At 44.9% G+C, this 24258-nt stretch overlaps 4 protein-coding genes across 6 annotated transcripts; 1 reads left to right on the top strand and 3 right to left on the bottom strand.

Annotated features, from left to right (window-relative positions):
- Window positions 1–204: 204 nt before the first annotated feature.
- On the bottom strand, window positions 205–5904 carry LOC125978117 (gap junction alpha-5 protein). The gene is made up of 7 exons (XM_049735184.2): window positions 5458–5904; window positions 3649–3759; window positions 3268–3432; window positions 2663–2950; window positions 2313–2378; window positions 1961–2109; window positions 205–1693 (listed from the first exon to the last, which is right to left on the bottom strand). The coding sequence occupies exons 2-7, from the start codon at window positions 3715–3717 to the stop codon at window positions 1237–1239; spliced, it is 1194 nt and encodes a 397-aa protein (XP_049591141.1). The 5' UTR covers window positions 3718–3759; window positions 5458–5904; the 3' UTR covers window positions 205–1236.
- Window positions 5905–7610: 1706 nt separating this feature from the next.
- On the bottom strand, window positions 7611–12225 carry runx2a (RUNX family transcription factor 2a). 2 transcript variants are annotated; one of them, XM_049735202.1, is made up of 7 exons: window positions 11887–12225; window positions 11333–11387; window positions 9927–10117; window positions 9457–9616; window positions 9157–9261; window positions 8982–9047; window positions 7611–8633 (listed from the first exon to the last, which is right to left on the bottom strand). In XM_049735202.1, the coding sequence occupies exons 2-7, from the start codon at window positions 11379–11381 to the stop codon at window positions 8266–8268; spliced, it is 939 nt and encodes a 312-aa protein (XP_049591159.1). In that variant the 5' UTR covers window positions 11382–11387; window positions 11887–12225; the 3' UTR covers window positions 7611–8265. The 2 variants fall into 2 exon arrangements, with proteins under 2 accessions (XP_049591159.1, XP_049591158.1); XM_049735201.1 differs by lacking the exon at window positions 11887–12225 and having other exon boundaries at window positions 11333–11504.
- supt3h (SPT3 homolog, SAGA and STAGA complex component) lies at window positions 10486–14857 on the top strand. Of its 2 annotated transcripts, none has more exons than XM_049735195.1 (12): window positions 10486–10625; window positions 11118–11233; window positions 12219–12303; window positions 12582–12668; window positions 12793–12889; window positions 12957–13105; window positions 13184–13259; window positions 13410–13522; window positions 13586–13690; window positions 13771–13899; window positions 14162–14251; window positions 14316–14857. In XM_049735195.1, the coding sequence occupies exons 2-12, from the start codon at window positions 11151–11153 to the stop codon at window positions 14355–14357; spliced, it is 1056 nt and encodes a 351-aa protein (XP_049591152.1). In that variant the 5' UTR covers window positions 10486–10625; window positions 11118–11150; the 3' UTR covers window positions 14358–14857. The 2 variants fall into 2 exon arrangements, with proteins under 2 accessions (XP_049591152.1, XP_049591153.1); XM_049735196.1 differs by having other exon boundaries at window positions 10540–10625; window positions 11142–11233.
- Window positions 14430–23906, bottom strand: cdc5l (CDC5 cell division cycle 5-like (S. pombe)). Its single transcript, XM_049735144.2, has 19 exons — window positions 23697–23906; window positions 23334–23437; window positions 23027–23188; window positions 22813–22940; window positions 19386–19485; window positions 19172–19298; window positions 18837–18928; window positions 18619–18763; window positions 18350–18532; window positions 17705–17853; window positions 17450–17621; window positions 17176–17340; window positions 16918–16998; window positions 16601–16843; window positions 15771–15878; window positions 15600–15689; window positions 15256–15387; window positions 14903–14983; window positions 14430–14801 (listed from the first exon to the last, which is right to left on the bottom strand). The coding sequence occupies exons 1-19, from the start codon at window positions 23739–23741 to the stop codon at window positions 14688–14690; spliced, it is 2421 nt and encodes an 806-aa protein (XP_049591101.1). The 5' UTR covers window positions 23742–23906; the 3' UTR covers window positions 14430–14687.
- Between the last annotated feature and the right edge of the window lie 352 nt (window positions 23907–24258).

The following is a 24258-nucleotide window of genomic DNA, read 5'->3' as shown; positions in this document are numbered from 1 at the left end:
CCCAGGGGATGGATCAAAATCACATGGGGATGGGTTAAATGCAGAGGACAAATTTCACCACACCCAGATGTGTGTGTGACGATGATCATTGGGACTTTTAACTTTAAAGTCGAATTTTTACAGAAAGAAATGTCATAATATTAGTACAAGAATAAATTCTACTCTAAATAGTATTTTTGATCATGAAAAATAATCCACCAAAAATATTTTTGAAAATGAGTATTGCATTTTTATTTCAGAAAAAGCCGCAATCAAAAATGTGTGATAACTATGTGTTTTGAATACTTATTGTAGTCCATTGTTGCTAATGCACATCTAAAAGCACAGGTGTCTACAAAACTTATCTGTAAAAAAGTCAAAATTGGAAAACTTCAGAACTCAACCAAATTTGACATCTTCCATCAATTCTTGAGAAAATATCTTAAGATTTTAGGCAGAGTTGTGCCTGTGCTTCACGTTCAACATCCTGCTTATGTCTTCTTGTCAAAGGGTTGTTGTTGTTTTTGCACACAACTTATTGTCCAGCAGCAGGTGCATAGTAGGCCACTGTAGTCCATCCTACATTCAGTCAAAAGAAAGAAGATTGTTTGTAGGCACTCATGCCTGCCTTGTTTATGTTTTGCAGTTCCACATGGATTTCATAGACAACTGTGTATTAATCGCTAATCGTATGTTCAAGGCCAAACAGAGCAAATATTATCACTGGCTGTGATCAGCAGAGGAACTGTTGATTCTGTGAAAAAAGTCATAATACTACAAGAACAAAGTTGTTATTGTCATTTAGCAAAATCATCTGTATAATGAAGTTTGATTTTTTTGGTGTGGGGGTATTGCATAAAATTAGTTACCCAAGTACTTTAGAGGTATCAGTAGGGGGTATCATTGAATACTGAAACAGGGAATACATAGTTGTACTGGTATCGATCTGAAAAAAAAAAAAGTGAAAAAATAATATCCTAAGTTATTTTGTGCCTTGGTTTCTGTTATTGCGATGTCAAAGTGGTGGTACCAAATGCATGGCCTTATCTGTTGGTGACCCACATACAGCCCATCTTGTTTGTCTTTGAAGAGTTCAAAAATAACTGTTTAGCCTGATTCCCACAATTCTGTTTCCATTTTTATGACCAGTGGCTCAGGTCTAAAGAGCGGAATGCTCCTTGGAGGCTTCTAGATGAAGACCGCAGTGTTGAGTCCGCGCATCACAAGTTCAAGCCAGGAGCTGAATGGCCCCCACTGTCAGATGGTGAGGTCGTCGGCTCGCGTTCGCCCGCTCGTGCCGCTGCTTTTGCTGAGTCGCCGTTTGTCTTTTGGGACCACGTCGGCAGCACACAGCAGCGGACGCTTGACGCTGCCCATGTTTTGGATGCGCAGGCAACCGGCGGCGTCGTAGCAAGCGGCCACATCAGCGGTGCCGCGCCAGCCGTCCGGGTAGCAGCTCATTTGCAGCAGGCTCTCATCGCCGTGCACTCCTGCCGCCATTTTATGCTGCTCGGTCACCATGTTGACCGAGTTCTGCTGGTGGGCTAGCCGGTGGTTGGGGAAGGGCAGCGCCAGGAAGTGCGAAGAGCTGATTACGCACTGGCTGAATTCGGGAGGCGGGGTGGATGGTGGCGGTGGCGGCGGATTCAGGGTAACTTGTTTGGATTGAGTTGACTCTGTGGTAGTCGCCGACTTCTTGGAGGCCAACAACCTTCTGCAAAGACAAAGATGACGTTTTGAGTTAGAGTTTTGTGCGTTATAATTATGAAAACACCCAAAAACCAAAACATTTACCTAACATTACCCGAGGCAGGAATGACGCAGGTCAACAAATTTTTAGTAAATCTTTTTTTTATTTAGACATGTAGGTAAACCTTTATCAATTCTTTTTTTGGTGCTGATTCTGACTCTGCCCTTACTTTTAAGAGTAAAATTAATAATAATAATTTGAGAAAGAACTCATCTTAACAAAAATCAAGACCTGCAGCAGTGCCTCCAGGCCAGGTGATGAAGCTCCAGCACGCTGAGCACCAGCGACACGCCTGACACGGCCAACATGAACACGATAAAGACATTCTTCTCCGTGGGCCGCGACACGTAACAGTTGACCAGGTGTGGACATGGCCAAGCCTAACCACACGCGCCCAGACACACACACACACGCACACGCATGCACACACACGCACACACACGCACACACACACACACACACACACACGCACACACAGACACACGCACACACACACACACACACACACACACACACACACACACACACACACACACACTTAATGGCTGGTAAAAGACCTTTAATATATTGTTTCTCTTTTTACCTTGCACACATAGAGAGGGTTGAGGAATATTCCGTACAGGAAGTATTGCAGGCACAGAAACACCACCTGCATGGAACAACACATCACTTACAATAGGCTACTTTTCTTTTTGAATCGAGTCAAATACAGTGGTAACCTACCATCTTCTCTGACACACACAAAAAAACTAAATTACTGCAAAATCGTTCCATTCCAAGCAGACAAACTGTCGTTTTGGGCAAATGCGGCAAATGTGTTAAGAGAAAAAAAGAGCAATTTAATTTATATAACTAAAAAGTAATAACAATTAAATTTAAAGCTTAAACAGCTCATAATTGCATGCGTCAATGTCCAATGGAGTCGGCGTTTACCTCCATGAAGCTCCTGATGAGGATACTCAGCACGTAGGTCTGCAGCAACGCCCCCTTCAGACGCACTCTGCCCGCCGCAGGCCCCACTTTCTTGCGCTTCCCTGGTTCTTTGCCGTCTTTGCCGCCTTGTTCCTCGTCGTCGTCACCCCCTCCTGGGTCGTCGTCGTCATCCTCCTCGTCGCCCTCGTCCTCTTCTTGGCTGCGCCGCTTCTCCTCCCGCCGCACCGTGTGCATGGCGTGGCCCATGTAGACTAGACTGGGCGTGGACACGAACACAATCTGCAGCACCTGGCAATACAAGAAAAGTCTAACTTGCTACTGACGTCACGCGGAGTCGCGTGGTGGCTGGGATGGATGTGCACAATTTTAAGAGAAAAGAGGTGTAATGGCACAACTAGCCTATTACGTTTAGACTGTGTGCCTTGACGTCGCAGTTTGACATAATGCTTATCTGAATTTTCTATTCCAACAGGTGGACAAAATTACAATACAGAAAAACATGCCACTGTGCTCTGACTTTTTGCCTACAAAAAAAATATAGCATGACGAAACATGGGATTGCAATGTGTGTAAATGCAAGCAAGGCAAATTTCTGCTCAGCGCACCCAGTATCGAATGTGCGCGATGGGGAAGGCTTTGTCATAGCAAACGTTCTCGCAGCCGGGCTGCTCTGTATCGCAGTTGAAGTCCTCCTGCTCGTCGCCCCAAGATGACTCCGCTGCCGTCCCGAGCACCAGGATGCGGAAAATGAACAGGATGGTCAACCACACCTGCAAACCCAAATCTCCATTTCATTGGCTTGTCTTAACGACTTTCGGAACATTGTTTTTTGGTTTCATGATATTGGCCCCAATAGCGAGAACATTCTCGACCTTCTATTTGATTGATTTATTGCTGAGCAAGCCAGAGGGGATTGAGCAGCTTTTACATGCATTTCAGTGAGGAAAAGATATTTATAATAATAATAATAATAATAATGTGTGTACCTTGCCAATGGAGGTAGAGTGTTCCTGTACTTCCTCGAGGAAGTTTCCCAGAAGACTCCAGTCTGCCATTGATATTTGCTCGTTGGTGACCACTCAAATTCACCTTCTTGCCTTGAAGTACAAAGCATTACAAAATCAGTTTGCAACCTTGACTGGCGGATGTACTGGCAAAAAGTACTGAAAAGCCAGATGAATGAGACAAGGTGTGTTTTGATGAGTGGCTAAGAATGTGACTTGTGAGCAAGGTTTGATTCTGGAACAGCATTTTGGCGGCGGTGTCCTTGTTCATTTGTTAAGCTTCGGCTTGTACACAAATAGTTGCGTCTCCATCTAATCTACATCATCGTCCCTACGGCGAGGTTCTCCACCAATGATTGCGTAGTTGGGCTGGGCCAAGAGTCTGAACCATTTTCAAGCAACACCGCAAGGTAAACGGATATGGGCAGGGTTCCCTTCCGATAAGCTGAACATACCGGATTGCTCTGTGACGTTAACGCGCTAATGAGTAGTGCTAATCAGCTTTTTGATATGAAAATAATCTTTTCATCTGAATTTATGGAAAAGTTGGGATCATTTGGCTGTTCTCATCAGATCAAGAACCCCACAGTCGGGCCCTTTTAAAGAACATACATTTCATCTTTAGCCCTCATCTTACTAGAGGTTCGCTTTCAGTTCCCACACTTGCCCGTCGCTCTCTTGGGAAGGCAAACATCCAAAACAACTCCCCCCACCACACACACACACACACAAACACGCTAGTCCTTTTGCTGCTGTTTGGGTACGAACACAAGCTACTGGAATTCCGCTCCCCGATGGAAACGTTATTGTTCAATCACACAACTCTTGTTCTTTTTTGATTGCTGAATATGCACATAATGGATTGTGTGTGTGTGTTTGTGTGTGTGTGCATGTGTTTGCGTGTTTTCATGTCTTTCAGAACTGCTCTTGAGATACTTAATAACAATATTACTTCCTTGTATAGACGATTGCTTGACCTCATTTGTGTGTGTGTGTGTGTGTGTCTCCTGCGCACCGCATTGTTCTGCATCCTGCTACAATAACACACACACACACACACACGCACACACACACACACACACACACACACACACACACACACACACACACACACAGGCACACACACACACACAGGCACATGCACACACACACAGGCACACACACAGTCACGCACTCACACACACAGTCTTCTTGCACCTCAGGGTGTCTTTTTTTTCTGAACTAAAACAAAGCTTCATTGAGGCAATTTAAGCATTAAGGGATAAATAAAGAAACTCAAACCACTTGAAACGAAATTGCCAAGCCACTGCTAGCTACCAGAGCAAAATGCTTCTTTAATCCTACATTTTAAAGTTATCACTACTGTGTGCGTGTTTGTGCGCGCGTGTGTGTGTGTGTGTGTGTGTGCGTGCGTGCGTGTGTGCGCGCGCGCGCGTGTGTGTGTGTGTGTGTGTGTGTGTAAGAGAGAGAGAGAGAGAATTTGTGCTCGCAAAGCACTGATTGATGTGCATTTTATGTATATAGCATCAAACTCTGTATAATAAAAAATAGAAAGGTTATAAAGCACAACTTCAGATTCATCTATTCATAGTACAATGTCCTGAGTACACAAAAGAACAAGTTGAGGTGTGTACATGTGCAATCATGATTGAAGCAAGCGTTTTATTGCTTGTTTTCATGTTTTTTTTTTTTTTTCAGTTTTCTGTGTTGGAGAATCCCAGAAAAAGGCTGTACATTTGTGTGTGTGTGTGTGTGTGTGTGAATGTGTATGCGTGTGTTGCCGATACACACCAACGAGGATGACGATGAAGATGTGAGGATACTTGTGGGCTTCAAGTTTGCAAAGTCGCACCTAGGTCAACTAGCAGCAGGTTGGAGCTGGTCCATCAAGGCGCCCTTGAGCAAGGTAGGAAGGAGGATTCGAGTGTGGCTACACCTGTGAAAAGTGGGCACACCTCGCAGATTCCAAGAGAATTCTGGATTACTTTTGGCAAAAAAAAAAAAAAGTCGCCAAGAGATAAATTCAACAGATCGTTTGCAATGAAAAGTGGGCACACCTCGCAGATTCCAAGGGAATTCTGGATTACTTTTGCCCAAAAAAAAAAAATCGCCAAGAGATAAATTCAACAGATCATTTGCAATCCCAAGTGAGTTGTCCACAGATGAGAGCACACTTTGCGTGTGCAATAGTGTATGTGTGTGGGGGGGCACTTATCTAGTTCTCTCTCTCGCTCTCTCTCTCTCTCTCTCTCTCTCTCTCTCTCTGGGTCTTTCCCTCCTTTGGTAGCCCTGGGCCGTGTCTCCAAAGGAAGTTGTCCTGGTGCCATGCTGCTGCTACTATTCACAAAGCTCATGTACTCTATGTGCATGTGTGTTTGATAGCGAGTGTGTTGGTATACATTTGTAAGACTGTGTGTGTGTGTGTGCGTGTGTTTGTGTGTGTGCGTGTGTGTGTGTGTGTGTGTGTGCATGCATGCGCATTTGTGTGTGCATATAAATGTCAGACTGCTCGAGTGTGTCGTGTGTGTGTAACAGTTTGTCTATGCATATATATGTGTGTGTGTGTGTGTGTGTATGTGTGTATGTGTGTGTGTGCTTGTGTATGTGTGTTTGTGAGTGTGCATCGCCTGGCATGGAGAGGAAGTCCTATATTGTCTGAGGACACAATGGCTTTGAGTCCTGGCCCAGCATTCCCTCCTTGTCACTTTTGTCATCTGGCCGCCGGTTCCCAAAACGTTGAATTTGTGTGTGTGTGTGTGTGTGTGTGTGTGTGTGTGTGTGTGTGTGTGTGTGTGTGTGTGTGTGTGTGTGTGTGTGTGTGTGTGTGTGTGTGTGTGTGTGTGTCACTTGGGTGTGTACGAGTGAGTAATTGGGAACTCTGAAAGGAAACGGGTGGCGTTTTTCTATTGCGCGGGCGCTACCTGAAGGTCATTGCGATTGGCTATCTCCAAGCTATTGTGCTAAGGTCAAGGGAATTGATTTGCGAGAGAAAAGCTTTTCCCTGAGCAAGAACGCCGTCAACACAATTCATCTTAAGGGGCGGCCATTTTGCCATTTTGCCTTCACTTGCTGTACGCCGAAAATGACATCACAGTGGCGGCCCGAAACGACCAAATCGCGGTTCACCTCTTTACCGGTCTTGGTCACGTGTCATTCACAAGATGAGACTTTAGTCACTGTGACGTCATTTGCAGTCAACAGCAGGGGGCAGTGCAAGAAGGCAAAATAACCGCCCCATGAGAAGAAGTATGAAGTAAAGGTTTTAAACGCGGATTCAGATTTCTAAGGCAAGATTAGGTTGTTAAATTAGACTTCTAAGCCTGTATGAGTTAAGGTTTCAACTAGGGATGGGCTAGTACCCAAACCAGGTATTGTATTTTATTGTTATTTAGACAGGCGGCTCGGTGGTGCACTGGGTAGCACGTCCGCCTCAAAGTTAGGAGGGTGCGGGTTCGATTTCACCTCTGGCCCTCCCTGTGTGGAGTTTGCATGTTCTCCCCGGGCCCGCGTGGGTTTTCTCCGGGCACTCCGGTTTCCTCCCACATTCCAAAAACATGCTTGGTAGGCCAATTGAAGACTCCAAATTGCCTTGAGGTGTGAGTGCGGGTGCGGATGGTTGTGTGCCCTGCAATTGGCTGGCAACCAGTTCAGGGTGTCCCCCGCCTACTGCCCGATGACAGCTGGGATAGGCTCCAGCACGCCCGCGAACCCCGTGGGTACTAAGCGGTTCAGAAAATGGATGGATGGATGGATGTTATTTAGACAAATTGATGACTTTGTAAGCGTGTGAAAAAGTTTCAATAACATTTTTTCCTAAATTACGTCACAGTTAGAACATTTCCATCTGGAACGATACCACGCCTCCTTCTTGGGTTTTTATTGTTTCTCCGCTTGGATTGAGAAATAATGACCACAGCTGGTGACTCCGTGACTGTTGCGCCAAAACAATATTCACAATCTCGCACAAGAATCAAGATGAATAACTTCAACATGTCTTTTTTTAATCCTGCGCAGAACTTGTGACAGCACTGAAAGCAGGCCGCCTTCCTGCAGGCTGCAAGCGTGGATTGCTAAACTACGTCCGCGTTGAATTGATTCACGCAGCGGTTTTGCCATGTGACTCTACATTTGGGAACATGACTGGGAGTGTTTCTTGCCCAATGACAGAAGCTCAATTGTATTTTTATTTGCGACTTGTGTTTGAATGCTTGGCTCCATAAAAGAAAATATTGACAAAAATACAAGGGGTCAAACGATCAGATTAGCGGATAACGTACGTCCAAACCTCGCTGCTGCCATTTTGGCACATAGGGCGCATCTGGAAGGTATCCAGAGTGCTTGGCTTTTTCCACATTTCATGTTATGCTCCAAAATGGGTTAATATTATTTTCCACTCAAGACTAACGCAACACCCTGTTGGGAAAATTTGCTGCAAATTTATTCATAATAAGAATCACATAAATGCAGCCCTTAAACTATCTCCTATCATTTTTGAATAGTACAATACATGTGAGAGATTAGTTGATTCTGTCCAGTCTACTGAGGGTGTTGACAATGTAAAGATTCAGGAATCAATGGTGGCTCGCCCTCTCCATCGTCTCAATAAGGCCTCCACACAGATTCCTCTCCCCTGAGGGTCAAACACGCCCCCTCAATGTAAGCGCTCAATGCCACCGCTGTCGCTGTGCCTCCATCATCCCCCGTCTGGATGGCTTGGTTGGGCCCGTAGTAATAAGGGCCGCCGTGGCTGAGCGGAGGGGGGGACGTTGAGTTAAGGTAGGAGGCATAGACGGGGGGCTGGGCGGAGTAGGACAGGACGGGATGGCACTGACGCTGGTGCTGGCACTGGCGCTGTTGCTGGCAGCGCATTGTGACAGGCGGAGGAAAGGAAGATTTCAAGGCGGCCATCTGACCCAAAAGGGATGGCTCGCTGGACCATAGGGAGGAGGAGGACCAAGTTCTGCAATCTGGAGAGGAGGACTACGGTTACCCATTAAGCACACTCAACCTAATCTGGAGACTAGAAAATGGGAAGTACGGCAACTTCCTTTGGACTCTCTAGGTTTTATGTCAATAAAAACATGAATAAATATGACGGCCTTGGTACTCAATCCACTTAGGGAGTTGGAAAACCGCAAATCCACTTGGACAAACATGGTCTCAAAGACACAAGTGTTCAGCTGATACCACACACCAAAAGATAAGAGAACAAATCCAGCAAACACATGAAGCATTATTAAACAAGATACAAAACACATGCTTACAAAATGGCAATGATGGAGAGCGTCACAAAAATTCAAAAGTACTTTTTTTACCAGAAGATGACAAGCCACAGCTGGATGATCTGAAAAGTGCTGACTCCACTTCTTTCTGATGCTGTCCTGGGAGATAAAAGCAATGGCCTCAATACCAATCAACTAGAAAATGAAAATAAACATTATAATTATTCCGTGATTGGTTGTGTTTTCAGTATGGGGGGCATGCACTGACGTCTGGGCATACGCGGGCCGTCCACCGTCACCTTGATGGCCCTGTGCAGCGTGGCCACCTGAGGGGGTGCGGTCAGCACATTGATGGACAAGGTGAAGCTCTTGCCTGGAGAGAGAGAGAGAGAGAGAGAGAGAGAGAGAGAGAGAGAGAGAGAGAGAGAGAGAGAGAAACATCAGTTATCATTAAATGTGACTACGACTGGTTCAGTGTGTAATATGCTTGATGTCAGCTGACATAAGCTCCAGAACTCCCGTGACTCTGAACAGTTGAGAAGCCATGTTGAGAATGAACGGATTCTACCTCTGCCGCTGCGACCAATGAAGCGCAGGTCGTTGAAGTGGGCGTGAGCCTGCCTCATGGTGGCCGTGGCGTTGCGTAACTCGGCGCTGCTGTTGTCATCGTTTCCCGCCATCAGCATGACCAGTGCGCCGTCCGGCACGTCATTGCCCAACGAAACGACCTGAACAATAGAGGAAAATGGCACATGGACGTTATCAGTTATCAATATTAATAATCTGCTTAAATTTTGATGGTGACATAATAATGCTTTGTGTGATTCTTATACGATGTACATGTTACGTGCCAAATGAGGGAATATAGAAGAGCTCACACTTTTCACATTTCACAGAAATTCATAAAATAATGACTTGGTTGTTTAATTTCCCACTTAATGGATGGGCAGGCACTCAAGTGCGTATTTGTATAGATACAACACATTCAAAAGCCATTGTTTCTTAATAGGTGTAATTTAAATGCAGGCAAGTGCTCACAGTGAAGGGTCGAGGCAAGGTCTTGTTGCACCTCCAGTGATAAGGCAGGCTGCTGCACAGGAAGTTGGGGCTGTCAGTGGCCACTAGGCCTCTGGTGAGCGCTGAGCCACGCTCGTGGAGGTCACACGTTTTGGCTTCGTCCAGGTCGAGGTTGGATGGCGATGGAGCAGGTCGATTCTTCGACACAGCATCTAATTGACACAAAATGTATGGGTTTTCTTACGGTACTGTACATATGTTGTGAAATAAAAAGCTTGCTCCCAAACTTCAGTAATATGGCCATTATCTTTCCGTTGACATTTTTACAAAAACGAGGCATACAATGGCCATTTATTTCAACCATTTCTTCAATATATTTTCAATATCTTCTTATTTTTGAAGGAATAAGAGCTTGCTTTAAAAAAACAAAAGACAAAAAAAAAACCTGCCCCAAACTGCCATAAATAAGACTTGCTTTAGTCTTTACAAAAGGACAAAACATTCATAGATATATAAAATAAAACTATTAAATAAAAATATTTATTTGAATTTTCACTTTTTTTATTCTAAAAAAATTAACAGAGTTCAGCGAAAACTACATGTAGTGCCGTTCACGCTATTTTCCGGCCCTCCTATTTGCGTCATCAAAACGCGCCGGGATTCCACTGAAACTAAAACACACTGCACAAACAACGACGAAGAATTGCTGGAGAATTTTTGGTGAGTTTTTCCTCATGTCTTGCTCTATATAGCCTTACTTTATCCCTCTGCCGTCATGTCTTTGTCTGCCTGTTTTGTATTCGTGGAGCATTGATGCCCCCTAAACCGCACTGTTTGAATATGGCGCAACGGTGTCGTTTTTATTATTCAGATTTGACTACCGGAGGGGAAGCAGTGCGGTTAAAGCACCTGCCAGTGTGCGTGTATTGCCGCAATACTTTAATTGTATTGTGGCGTTCTTTTTAGCGTTTGGCTCGGCCTAACCCTAAGTGTGATCGATGCGTTTATGAAAACAACATCAAACCACCAAATAACCATAATACCATACAAAAAAAACAACAACATAAAAGTGATTTCCAATCATCTTTTCCAACTGTGGAGAAGAAGATTGGAAAAGATGTTGGAAATTACACTACACGTTTAAATCTTTTAAAACTGTGGAGTCAATGTGTTATTGTTATCGAGTAAAAGTGTCTTGATGTTTTTGTTTAGCATCAGAGTTTGTGACTGGTCCAGAGAGGTCACATGGCTGGTTCGGCCATCAGCGGCTCCCGAGAACGTCCTGCTGCAACCAGGACCAGTTTTATACCTGAGATACAGGGCATGATGTATGTAACTCTCTCTCTCACACACACACAAACACACACACTCACGCACACACACACTTTCTCTCGTTCTTTCCCACTCACACAAACACAGAGACTCACTTGTATTGAGTGTGTGGCCGCTGGCATTGAAGAGACTATTTGACGCCATGTCAGCCTGTTTATGAACACATGCCACAAAGCACATGGTCACAATACAATTGAAAGGCATCATACCCGTTCCAATGACAAATTTTCACCGAATGCTTCATTATTTCTCGCTCTCAAATGTGATTTGCGCCTTGGTACTCAAAATAACACATTTGCAATTGGATAACTGCACATGGGAATCAGGTTGTACAGCTAAACTGGAACAGTTAAATCTGATGTAAATATCATACATTAGCAGTGTATATATCCATTCAGTGTGTGTAATGTAGATTTGGCACGTTCAATAAAAAAAGCAACTGTAAAGGTGTAAGAGGATGTGCTCCCTTCTGTTCGTGACTCCTCACTGCCATCTCTTGAAAGACTAAGCGAGCAGCAAAATGACAATTTATGACTTTAATTTTTTACCCCCAAAGAAGAAACTAACATGCATTTGAGAGGATAATTTTAGATATACATTTTAAAATCTCATGGTTATCATGCCCAGCTGGCGTTTGTGTATTACTCACCTGGTGGTGTCGTTGGCGGTCGGAGACGCCTGCAAGCCAGTCAGCCTCAAAACCGAACCCCAAGCCTCAGGGTGAACCTCTCAACCTCAAAGTTCAACCCCTCTCGGTCATGTGAGCGACAGCTGCCGACGACCAATCACGGCACAGGGGTGGCGGGCTGGGGAAAGATGAGAATGGATGTCGAGGATGTGGTTTTCAACTTTGTGGGTTGTCCTGGAACTTCTTTCTCTACATGCAAATGGGAGGTTTACCCAAATGTGTGTGACTCACCTGTGCGTTTGCCCAAATGTGTGTGATTCACCTGTGAGTGTTTGTGTCTGTGTGTGTGTTAGGTTTGCCCTGGGAGACACGCGCAGGCCGCTGTACGAGACAGCAGCCCTGGTGGAGGATATTGTGCATACACAGCTTATCGCCATGGTAACACACTGTTTTACACACAATGATGGTGTTTAGTGAAAACGTTTTGCATTTCCTCCTAAAGTTTTCTTTCAAAAAGAAAGTGAGAAAAGAAAGGCAAACTTAAAATGAAGCGTTCAGACATGCTTAACTCACCGAGCAAGTGATACTGCAAGACAAGGCTGGCCTTTTGATTGAGCAATTTTCAAATACGGCATTTGTACATGGCAAAAGATATTTACGATAACAATTGCTTGAGAATGTCCGTGTATAATGTATAAGTATAATGTGGTGACCAGCTTCATCAGGCCAGCGAGGGCGCCACCCTTCGTGGTTCGAGGGTCATCGCCGTGGAGGACATCCTCTTCCTAATGCGCAGAGACAAGGTCAGCACAGTAAACATGCACAAATTGAGTGAAACTCTTGAAAAATCAAAATGTTTCTTTGGAAAATGTGACCTTTTCCTTGGTTAAAGAAAATGTTTCTTTTTGTGTGTGCGCGCTTGTGCAGAGGAAGGTTACAAGGTTGCTGAAGTATCTCCAGTTCCGCGATTACAAGTCAAAGCTCCTCAAGGGCCTGGACGACGATGATGGGCAGCAAGAACAAGGTGGGCCTTTTGCGTCTTTTTCCACCAAATCACAAACCCCAAACAATAACACCAAATTGGGGCACAGGCGCAGGATTGTTGGCCACAGTCGGCGGGAGCAACCAGCGTCGCCAGCGTTTGGCTCAGGATTACCTGCTGTGGTTGGACCACACGGGTGAGCTCCTGTCGCTGGCTGAGCGGCAGGAGATGGACCCGGTCAAGCAAGAGAGGCTGGAGGTGGTTGCCGTGGTGACGTACCATTAACCTCACCTTTTAGGATTAAAGGCTCTAATGGTGATTATTATGAGATTCTAGCGTCTGGAGCGTCACAGCAAAATGATGGACCAGACACAGTATGCCGAATTCTGTGAAAGTCGACAGCTCAGCTTTGGTAACTGTCAAAATAGCTGTACACATTGATACACACATTTCTTAATCAATTCTCAATCATTCTGATTCTTTCAAGATTTCTTCTAATATTCTGAGTTTAAATTACAATTTAATTCTGGTAACATTACGTACCCCATTTTACATCCATCAGCCAAGAAAGCGTCCAAGTTTCGCGACTGGCTGGACTGCAGCAGCCTGGATCTGAAACCCAACAGCGTTGCCATGGAGATACTGTCCTACCTGGCCTACGAGACTGTCGCACAGGTAAGCGGTTCATTCATCCAGAGATCTGCCTTTTGGTTGAGTCCTTTCAATTCATGGTTGCAGATTGTAGACTTGTCTCTGCTGGTGAAGCAGGAGATGGTGGCAAAGACCAACGCCGTCGCTCATGTCATCTCGGCCAGCCACATACACTACAACACGCAGGCTGAGGTACACACAGTATGAGTCTTGTTTACTCTTCTAGTCTTTCATTTGTTGGTCTAAATTAAATTTGACGTGTTGCCCGGCAGGTCAAGAAAGAATCAGAGTCCCCTGAGGCCACACCTCCCTCCACTCCTGGCCCCTCCCACTCATCCAAGCCTCTCCTCCAAGGCAACGGAAGCCTCGACGGCAGAGCTCGGCAGAGGAAACGTAAAAAGGTCAAAACGCTGTGTTCAACTAAGGCCACAACCAAGAGAAATACATGAAAATTTCTACTATTGCATAGCATATGAAAATGTATATTTTTCCAGACAAATGTTTTTTTGCCCCACAAGCAAACTTATATTTTCATAATCTAGCCTTTTAAAGAAAAATGAAATACCCCAAGTCCTCTAGATTTTTGTAGAATCCCACTCAAAAAACTATGGCTTAGAAGAACCCCTCAAAAGATACTGAATGCACTTGAAACTCTTGCTTCAGAGCTGCCTTGCCACAGCGGAACCTCCCAGCGGCGCCATCCAGCCTTGTCACATCCGAGAGGCCGTAAGAAGATACAATTACCGACACACTGTAAGAAGGCACACACGTCGCTATGTCTGTGTTCATGCGTGTTGAAACCGTTGCGTTTCTGCAGAGCCCCTACAGGAGGAGTGGGATGCCTTACCTGGCCTGCTGACCACCACACATGGAAAACCATTGCCCCCTCCCCTTTTTTTTATGTTAAGAAAACATCATCCAGTGCACACAATTTGGCATTGTGGAAATAAACTTTAATTTTTGCCAAGACAAACGTAGAACACAAAAGGTGCATGGGACACGCTCGCTTGCTCAATTTACTGGCCAGTATCCTACACGTTTGACGTTTTCCTTCTCCAGCACACCTGATTCAAACGATCAAGAATGTGTTAGAAGAGGGATAGATCTAAAACGAGCAAGATCCGGCCCTCGAGAACAGGAGTCTGAGACCGGTGGCGTACACTTTAAAAAAGGAACAGTTCACCGTGGCTCAGAATTTCTGAGCGCCGTTGACCAGGCCCTCGCGCATCGTCACAAGTTCTCCATAGCGCTGCTGGAGTTCCCGCTCTCGTTCCATCTGACGCTCAACGTCCTCGCGCAACATCTATATGGGTGCACACGAAAAATGTAAATGATAATAAAGGTCTATTTTTTTCCAAACATTTAGTGTGTGTGTGTATATGAGGGAAAAAGAGAGGGACGAACCTCCAGTCTTTTGGGAATGGCCGTGTCTTCTTGTTTCTTCAGCTGACTGAAGGTCTCCAGCTCCACAGCTGCTTGCTCCACCTGGTGCCAAAAAAAAGAAAAACAGTTCAGCGAGTGTAGATGCATTTGGGATATGTGCTTTGTGTCGAGAATCAGGCATTTGTTCCAAATGTATCACATAAGATCCACTAAGTGTTGTTGATTAGGTCAACGTAATTCAGCAGTTAAAAACAACATTGGGCTAACTGGTTGAAAGTGTTAAGGCTACAAGAGAATCTCCAAATGACTGAATTGGGATTTGGAGTGTATTTTGGTGTGTGAAGGACGTCGCAGAGGGATGTTTGGAGGCTGACCTGCTCCCAGAGTTCGTTGTGCTGCTTGAGGAGGCCGAGAGCTCGGGACTGGAAGCCCCCCAGGAGGATCTTGAGCTTCTTCTCCAGTTTGGCTGCCTTGCGGGCTTCTGCAGTCATGTGACCGCGGTTCACCTGCACGGAAAGCAATATAAAAACACTATTAGCAACAAAAAACAGAAAAAGCATCTTAGGAGAAAAAGCCTAAAAAATTTTAACTTTTTTTTTCTTCTTCATATAGATTTCCAGTAAAATGACTTCCCTTGAAAGGCAAGCTTACCCCACAAAACATTGTTTTAAAAAAAATTTAGACTTGCTTTTCTTCTCTCTCATTATGTGTGACTTACTTCGAGTTTCTTTTCCACGCTCTCCAGCCTTTCCTTCTTGGTTGCCAGATTGGCTCGGGTGTATCTGTTTTGTCCTGGCAGGTACAACACCTGCGCACACAGGCACGGTGTTATGAAAACTTGTGATGGAAATACTAATATATGAATAAGAATGCGAATGCAGAAGGTGACCTGGCTGTAGCATTCCTCCCACACTTGGGAGTAGGCTTCCATGCTGAGGTCTCCGTGGCCCATGCCCGCCTTCACCACCTCCATCTCAGCCGCCAGGACCGCTTTGGCCTGACCAGCCAAAACATGCACACAAAATTGATTAGTGTTTTTTTTTTTTTTTTTACGGTTGTATATTTAGATTATTTTTTTATCTATTTTTAAAGATATCTTGTGCTTTTGTTTAGCTTTATTTTCAAATTGTTCGCTTTAAAACTAATGTCTGCGCTTTTTCATATATATTTAATTTGGAGCACCATTTATTGAGCTTAAACTTTATAATCCATCCATCCATTTTCTGTACCGCTTAGTCCCCACGGGGGTCGCGGGTGTGCTGGAGCCTATCCCAGCCATCATCTGGCAGTAGGCAGGGGACACCCTGAACCGGTTGCCAGCCAACCGGCACACAGAGACAAACAACCATTCGCACTCGCACTCACACCTAGGGACAATTTGGAGTGCTCAATCAGCCTACCAAGCATGTTTTTGGGATGTGGGAGGAAACCGGAGTGCCCGGAGAAAACCCACGCGGGCTCGGGGAGAACATGCAAACTCCACACAGGGAGGGCCGGAGGTGGAATCGAACCCGCACCCTCCTAACTGTGAGGCGGACGTGCTACCCAGTGCCCCACCGAGCCGCCTACTTTATTTATTTTACTTTATAATCATATATTAATAGAAAATAGAAGACTGTTGTTGATTGCTTCATTTCAATGAAGACCTAAGGCTTGACAAACACAGGCCAGCCCTTCATTTCTTCCGTGCGGTAACAGTACTGGAACGAGAGGTGAGACCTTGTCCATGTCCTCGGTGCTAACGGTGCTGTACGCATGCGCATCCAGGTAGGCGATGTGCAGAGCGTTGTTGGAGGTGGCCGTCGGCCCTCGGGCCTTTGCACGCTGCAGCTGTCCGCCGCCCGCGGGATGGTGAAGACAGTCATAATGCATCATGGTGATCATCTCCTGTTTGATCAGCTCCTCGGCCACCTGCAGGTCGTTCAGCTCCATGGAGGCGGGACGCAGTACTGACTCGTTCACCTGATCGTGCAACCAAACGTGTTCAATTGCTTGACATGTGTGCTTACGCTTGTGCCTGTGCGCGTGCTCATTACATCAGTGGGTCTGGGCAGGTTCCTCTGAACAGCAGTGTGGCGCAGCTTGAGCTCCTTCTCCCTCTCCGCATCGCGATGGGCCTGAATAGCACAAACACATGCTAACATTTGTGTAGCGAGCAGCATAAACCCAACATGAACAATTTTGTCTAGGATATGAATTTTGATGCAACTGAAATGTCAAATTAAGGCACGTGCGACGTGTAAAAGTTAGGTAATTCCACCAGCAGTGTGTGTGTGTGCGCGCTCCTGTTGAACCTGCTTGCGCGCCTCGACGTCAGCAGCGTCCTCCACGTAGCCACCCTCCATCTCGGTCTCTTCCAATTCTTTCTCTGCGTTTTCAGGCAGGACAATCTCAAAGTCGTTTTTGGGCACAGGAAGTGACATCAGGCCCTGCCTCAGCTGCTGCAGACTCTCTCGTTGCTGCCGAGGAAGGTAAAAAGTCACTTGGACCTTAAGTTAGAAATTGCTCAACATATCTTTGTGAAAAAATTAATGCAAAAATAGGGGAACCCCTCCCCGTTTTCCTGACCACATGTTTAGCGTAGGACGGGTCAGCCAGCTGCTCCTCGCTGTTGATGTTCAACTTGTCCCTCAGGGGCGTACGCAAGGGGGTCAGACCAGGTGTAACCGGCCCGCGTGGGGTCAACGCCTCGCTCGCTTGCGGGGTCATGCTCTCTGGCCCTTGGCCATGCCCAGGAGTTCTGCAGACCACAAGGTCGCTCAACATTGTCCTTGACGCGCATGTCCACAGATGGAGGGTGGAGGCGTGCTTGCCGGCGGTTACCTGAAGGGGGTGCTGAGCACGGTGTTGGGGGTCTGCACCTGCTGCCGCTGGGGTGTCACGCCGCTGAAGTCGCTCTCATGCAACGGCGTGTTCAGGCCACCCTTCAGTGGCGTGTCAATGTTGGTCAGCGCCATCAAATTCTGAGCTTCCTGCAACAACAAAAAGACAGAGCAAATCTTGACACATGCCCTCCATTTTTTTTTCCTCTTGTCCCAATCAGTCACTTTGGTTAGTTCGGATTATGACTGGGTTTCGAATCTTGTTTTGGGTTCTAATCCAGCATTAAGATGTCAAATAAGGTTTTTAAAGCTTGGGTTAGGTTTCCAAAATAGGGTATTGAGACAGCATTAGGCATTTAAATTAGGGTGTTGAGTCTAGGCAGAGGTTTCAAACAAGGGTTATGGATCCAAGGCTGGCTTAGAGTTACAAGCCCAGGCTTGCTTTTCAAACCAGGGTTGTGGTTTCAATTTACGGTTTCAAGGCTAACTTAGCTTTTCAAAGCAGGGTTTGAAAGCAGGATAAGGGTATCAAGTTAGGGGATCAAACAAGTGCTGAGGTTTTAAATCTGGGTTGCAAGCCAGGGGTCGGGTTTCAAATGAGGGTTTGAAGGCGGAGTCGTATTTTACAATTCTGAAGTAGAATGACCTGCATGATCCGATCCTGAGCGGCAGGCGTGCGCAATCCGGCGCTCATGTTGTTGGTGACGCTGTACTCGGAGAGCAGTGCTGAAGAAGCGCCGTTGGCGCTCTCGCTCTCCTCAGCTGCCTGGCGGGCAACCTCGCTGGCCACGCCCATCTTCACCACCTCCTCCAGCTCGGCGTCGCTGATCTACAAAGGGAGAAAACGACACGGTCACTGATCATCGTCGGCCACTGAATTGGCCTCAAATGAAGGTGTTAGCCTCAGGTGCTTACTTGTGGCGCAGGCAGGACCAATTTGGAGCGCTTCTTGGTAAACTCGGCCACGCCGCTGGTCTGCAAGATGGCCGAGGGCAGGTCGCTCTCCTTCTTCTTCTTGATCTTCTGCTTGTCCTTTTTCCGGTCCCGGTCCTCGCGCTCGCTGGCGAGAAAACACAAAGGTGTGGTGTATGTGCATGCTAACACGTGCTAACCAGCACTAATGCGCGACTGACTTGCGCAGCTCGCCGTCCAAGTGCTGCTGGCGGAGACGCTTGAAGTTGGGCGCCAGGGGGTCGTAAATCTCCATGCTTGTGTCGTAGAAGCCCTGAAAGAACACAAAATGGCCGCTCAAAGGTTCTGCGTTTTTTGATGCACAGAATGTGGTACAGTGAACCCCCCGATGTGTGAAAGGCTCAAGCTTCAACTACACATTGAAGCCACTATGAGCTAGTTAGAGATTCCGTGACAGTCTTTGCCAGTTTTTGCAATTCACGTCAGGGCTTGTCCCCGACCTCCGCAAATCACGAAGAGTTCACTGTCATAAGAATTCAAGGAAGTTCTGAGTTACAGCGGCAGGTTTCTTTTCAAAGGGGATTTCAGCATTGTAGTCCACTCCTCGCTTCTTCTTCCTCCTCTTGCCGACGTGGATGCCCGCCGCTCTCAACTCTCGCCGCTTCTGCAGTGCCGCCAAACGTCTGCAAAACGAGAAAGGTGGAACCTGCGTGGTGAATATCCACAGGTCCAACAAAAAGATCAACCAAAAAGTAAGATGAAAATGTGACCTGGCTTCCTCCAACTGCTTCTCTCTGGCCTTCCTCTTGGCCTTCTTGCCCTGCGTGTTGGCCAGTCGAGCTCGGGCCTCAGACAGCATCTCAAGTTCATCTGAAAACATTTTGATGTTGTTGATTTGTGACAAATGAACACAACAGCACTCAGGAAATGCCAAGACTGATTTTCTCAGATCTAGTCAATTCCTGGCAGATATGCGGGTAGCAAAATATGGATGCATGGACACACAAAATTGTGTTTATGCGTATAACATGTCTTTTAATTTGTGCATAAATAGAATGCAATCTGATGTTATGGTTTCAAAGTGGGGCTTCAAGCAATGGTTAATGTTTCAAATAAGGTTTTAGGGCAGGGTTATGTTTCAAGCCAAGAAGGCAAATAGCGAAATAAATTAAATGGACCCCAAAGCTCATCTATGATATTAGCTGAAGAAGATGAAAAGGAAGAACTTTTACTTTACAAATAGTTTCATTTTTTTGGTTCTGTTAGTTTTGGTTAATATGTTGCCATTCAGTTGAAAGCCCCCTGTCGAGCAGTCTTAGTGACCATCTACAGACCGCCCAAATATGATTCAAGGTTTTTTGATGAGTTTACCAAAATGCTGTCTATTGTGTGCATGGATTTTGACTGTGTTGTTTTAGTGGGTGATTTTAACATTCATGTTGATAATTTTAAAGATGGGTTTGCTAAAGAACTTTTAAATATTCTGGATAATTTTGGGCTTTCCCAGCATGTCACAGATCCAACACATAACAGAGGTCACATATTGGATCTAATTATTTCCAAAGGTCTTAACATCTCTGAGGTTGTGGTAAATGATGTTGCTCTTTCTGATCACTACTGTGTCTTGTTTAAAATGACCACCCTTGCTAACCCTATGAAAGGGGAAGCAGAGGTAATCAGAAAGCGTCATATAAATGATGACACCTGTGCATTATTCACCCAGGGTTTTATACCATCACCGACCCTTCCCTCGGCTCTAGTTGATGACCTTGTCGACAGTTTTAGTTCCAATGTTAAGACTGTTATTGATTCTATCGCCCCAATTAAGACCAAAGTTCTGTTAAGTAGGAAAACGTCACCCTGGAGAAACGCCACACTGGTTAAAGCTCAGAAAAGCGTATGTAGACAAGCAGAACACAGGTGGCGAAAAGACAAACTCCAGGTTTATTACAATATCTACAAAGAGAGTCTTCACAGGTATAACCAGGAAGTGAAGAATGAAAGGCAATCATATTTTTCTGAGATTATCAATAGAAACAGCAATAATGCCTGCACACTTTTTTCTGTTGTGGACAGGCTGACTAAGGGTACAGCGTCTGTCCCTCCTGAACTGCTGTCTTACAAGGCATGCAATGACTTTGCAGCCTTTTTCACAGACAAAATATTACCGGTAAGACAAGCAGTGTGCAGCTCCAGAATGATAACACTTGCGCCTTCCTGTCCTATAGTCAATCTAGGACATTTTAGCCTCATAGATTATACAACTCTATTAAAAACGGTTTCAAAATTAAAGCCTACAACATGCAGCCTTGATACTCTGCCTTCTAACTTTTTTAAAACTCTTTTTAGCTGCATAGCTCCAGATGTACTGCAGATAATAAATAGTTCTCTTCAAGCAGGCCAGGCTCCCCAGGCTTTGAAAACTGCAGTAATAAAACCAAATCTGGATGCCACAACAATTAGTAACTATAGGCCAATATCAAATCTACCATTCCTGGGGAAAATCATTGAAAAGGTTGTTTTCCAGCAAATCCATGCTTTTATGATGCAAAACAATCTTTTTGATACATTTCAATCTGGATTTTGGCCACACCACAGCACTGAGACTGTACTTTTAAAAGTCTTAAATCACATTCATCTAAATAATGATGCAGGCAAATCCTGTCCTGGTATTACTGGATCTCAGTGCTGCTTTTGATACAGTTGATCATAACATACTATTCAGCAGATTGGAAAAGTGGGTGGGACTTACCGGCACTGTGCTACAATGGTTCAAATCTTACTTACAAGATAGAGACTTTTTTGTGTCAATGGGAAACCATGAGTCTGAGAGAACTAAGATCACATGTGGGGTTCCCCAAGGGTCCATTCTGAGACCACTACTTTTTAACATCTATATGCTACCCCTAGCTCAGATTATGGAACATCTCAATATCTCATATCACACTTGTGCCAATGACACACAACTTTATATCTCAATGTCATCACACGACCACAGTCCCCTACTCGCACTGAGAAATTGTATTCATCAAATCAATAAGTGGATGTGCCAGAATTTCCTCCAGCTAAATGCAGAAAAGACAGAGGTAATAATTTTTGGACCTAAAAATGAAAAGGAAAAGATCAGCGCTCACCTTCATTCTATGTCATTGACAGCTACAAATCAAGCCAGAAATCTCTGTAATTATTAAATTATTAAAAAGTAATTATTGACTCAGACCTGAACTTCAACAGCCATCTTAAGTTCATCACTAAATCTGCTTATTACCACCTGAAAAACATAACTAGAATTAAGGGGTTTCTGTCTCAACAAGATATGGAAAAACTTATTCATACATTCATTTTTAGTAGGTTAGATTATTGTAATGGCATCTTTACAGGCCTTAACAAAAAATCCATCAGGCAGCTTCAGCTGATCCAGAATGCTGCTGCCAGAGTCCTCACAAACACCAGGAAAGTGGATCATATTACACCAGTCATTAGATCGCTACACTGGCTTCCTGTGAGTCAAAGGATAGATTTTAAAATCTTGCTGCTGGTCAACAAAACGCTGAATGGTCTCGGACCAAAATACATGCTTGATCTACTTGTTCCTTATGAAGCATCCAGACCTCTCAGGTCATCTGGAACTGGCTTGTTGCATGTCCCAAGAACAAGAACCAAGCAAGGAGAAGCAGCATTCAGTTATTATGCTCCTCACTTGTGGAACAAACTTCCCATAGATCTGAGGTCTGCTCAAACTGTTAGCTCCTTTAAATCAGGGCTAAAATCATTACTGTTTACCGCAGCGTATTCTTAAATTAAAATCCTCTCTTTTTAATTTTATTTATATATACGCATGTGTGTGTGTGTGTGTATATATATATTTTTTTCTTGATTTTGTAAGCATTATATTCTGTATTTTCTTCCCCTTTTTTATGCTCTATGTTTTGTTTTTTAATTCTTCTTATGTAAAGCACATTGAGTTGCCTTGTGTGTGAAATGCGCTATATAAATAAATCTGCCTTGCCTTGCCTGCCTTAACTATGTTTATTTGCATAGGGTTTCAAAACAAGTTTTTAGCATGTCTTGAATTTGATACTTTAGCTTATTTCTCTCTTCTGTAAGTGTAACAGAAGCCATAAAGCGTCCATCCTATCACACGGATGAAACAGGATCTAAACAGTGACAAAATGGTTGCTGGCCGTGTTGGTTTACCTTCGTCCATGTCCACGGGGTCGGGCCTGGCCGGTTTAGTCTCGGGGTTGGGGTCTATCTCTCCCGGCTTCAACTTTCTGGGGTCCTCTCCCACTTCCTCCTCGTTGTCTCGCTGCGCTGCCTTGTCGCTAAAAATCACACATACATTTAGAGTCACACGGGTGGTTGTGAGGCCCGATGGCGTCATGTGACGACTGCGTGCTAGCCAGCATACAGCAGGTATTCGTAGTGCTCGAGACACTGAGCAGCCGTGCGTCCTATGATGGGCGCGATGGTTCGCCACTGAGTAGGCATCAGCTTGGCCAGATGGAGAAGCTTCTCCTCCTCCTCTCGGGACCACTCAGTTTTCTTGATGCTGGGGTCAAGCCACTCGTACCTGAGGACACACCAATTAAGTGGGGGATATGTTAGCGACCCACATGCAAGTCATAGGTCGGTTGGTTGGCCCTACCTCTGCCTCAGTTTCAGCCCCAAAAAATCTTGAATATCACATTTAAAAGTACCGGGAAGGACAAACTCACCATCGGGCTTTGCACTGCTTGGCCGACTTTCGATGGAGCAATGAGGCAATACGGGACCACTGATTTTTCCCATATTTCATCACCGCTGCCTTGAGGATTTCATCCTAAAATTGGCAGATTAGCAGAATGGTTGACATTTGTAGCAAGAATGGATTCCGAGTTAGCAAGAGTATCCAAAAATGACTATTAAGCACCCTGTGATAGACAGGGCGAACTAAATACAAATAGCGTCTTATAAGGTATCTAGGTCTTATAAGGTCTGCTTAACTTTATATCTAGCTGGTAGTTATGTGAAGCTGCTCTGATCTCTACATGCTAGCGGGGTTAGCAAGAAGCCAACCCGCTAGCTGTGTCAATGCCTACCTCCGTATTGCGCCAAACGCCTCCTTTGATCATGATTCGCGGCATCTTGGCGACTTTGTTGTTTTCTTTCCTTCTTCCAAAGAACAAAACAAGTAAGGAAGCAAAACTATCAGAAAATAAAAGCACACAGTCCGTACGATGGGCTGCAAGTCGAAAGAGCGCTCGTCGCTACAAACAGGAAACGTGCGACGCTGATTCTTCGACTTGGAAAGAGAAATATACTATGACGCTTAATTTGAGAACTACTGCCCTCAGCAGGACAAATAGGAAACTACAACACGACAGTCACGTGAAGTGAGTGGGAAAACAACACAAGGGCTCGTTTGATTTAAAAAAAAGGGAGAACTGAGGTGAAATGTAAAATATTGCCGTTCTGTGATAAACAAACAAACTGAATCTGCAAATGTATTACTATAGCTACAATTGTTCACAAAAACATTAATTCTCTTCCTGGTTTGGTATGTTTTTACAGTAGGTTTGTGTAATTTGCACACAAATTCAACTAAAGTCTCCAAAGATTCTAAAATATTTGTAATTATGAAAGACATTTAATTTTTATTGA

The sequence above is a fragment of the Syngnathus scovelli genome, chromosome 12, assembly GCF_024217435.2.
Source record: "Syngnathus scovelli strain Florida chromosome 12, RoL_Ssco_1.2, whole genome shotgun sequence".
Lineage (NCBI taxonomy): Eukaryota > Metazoa > Chordata > Actinopteri > Syngnathiformes > Syngnathidae > Syngnathus > Syngnathus scovelli.
Note: the sequence above shows the minus strand (reverse complement) of the source record. Positions and strands in the feature narration are given on the sequence as shown.

What these genes read in the sequence shown, in the direction of transcription:
- runx2a (XM_049735201.1), bottom strand. Translation starts at nt 11,444, where the DNA reads ATGATGCCTTTCAATTGTATTGTGACCATGTGCTTTGTGGCATGTGTT. An exon ending in CGGCCACACACTCAATACAA is followed by an intron (nt 10,118 to 11,332) that starts GTGAGTCTCTGT and finishes TGTGTCAATTAG; the next exon opens with ATGCTGTGTCGAAGAATCGA. An exon ending in CGGCCCGCGTATGCCCAGAC is followed by an intron (nt 9,048 to 9,156) that starts GTCAGTGCATGC and finishes TTTATCTCCCAG; the next exon opens with GACAGCATCAGAAAGAAGTG.
- supt3h (XM_049735195.1), top strand. Translation starts at nt 11,151, where the DNA reads ATGGCTGGTTCGGCCATCAGCGGCTCCCGAGAACGTCCTGCTGCAACC. An exon ending in ATACACAGCTTATCGCCATG is followed by an intron (nt 12,304 to 12,581) that starts GTAACACACTGT and finishes TGTGGTGACCAG; the next exon opens with CTTCATCAGGCCAGCGAGGG. An exon ending in AAGTCGACAGCTCAGCTTTG is followed by an intron (nt 13,260 to 13,409) that starts GTAACTGTCAAA and finishes TACATCCATCAG; the next exon opens with CCAAGAAAGCGTCCAAGTTT.
- LOC125978117 (XM_049735184.2), bottom strand. Translation starts at nt 3,717, where the DNA reads ATGGCAGACTGGAGTCTTCTGGGAAACTTCCTCGAGGAAGTACAGGAA. An exon ending in ACTCTACCTCCATTGGCAAG is followed by an intron (nt 3,433 to 3,648) that starts GTACACACATTA and finishes TTGGGTTTGCAG; the next exon opens with GTGTGGTTGACCATCCTGTT. An exon ending in TCGCGCACATTCGATACTGG is followed by an intron (nt 2,951 to 3,267) that starts GTGCGCTGAGCA and finishes TTGTATTGCCAG; the next exon opens with GTGCTGCAGATTGTGTTCGT.
- cdc5l (XM_049735144.2), bottom strand. Translation starts at nt 23,741, where the DNA reads ATGCCGCGAATCATGATCAAAGGAGGCGTTTGGCGCAATACGGAG. An exon ending in AAGCAGTTGGAGGAAGCCAG is followed by an intron (nt 19,299 to 19,385) that starts GTCACATTTTCA and finishes CTCGTTTTGCAG; the next exon opens with ACGTTTGGCGGCACTGCAGA. An exon ending in GGGAGGAATGCTACAGCCAG is followed by an intron (nt 15,690 to 15,770) that starts GTCACCTTCTGC and finishes CTGTGTGCGCAG; the next exon opens with GTGTTGTACCTGCCAGGACA.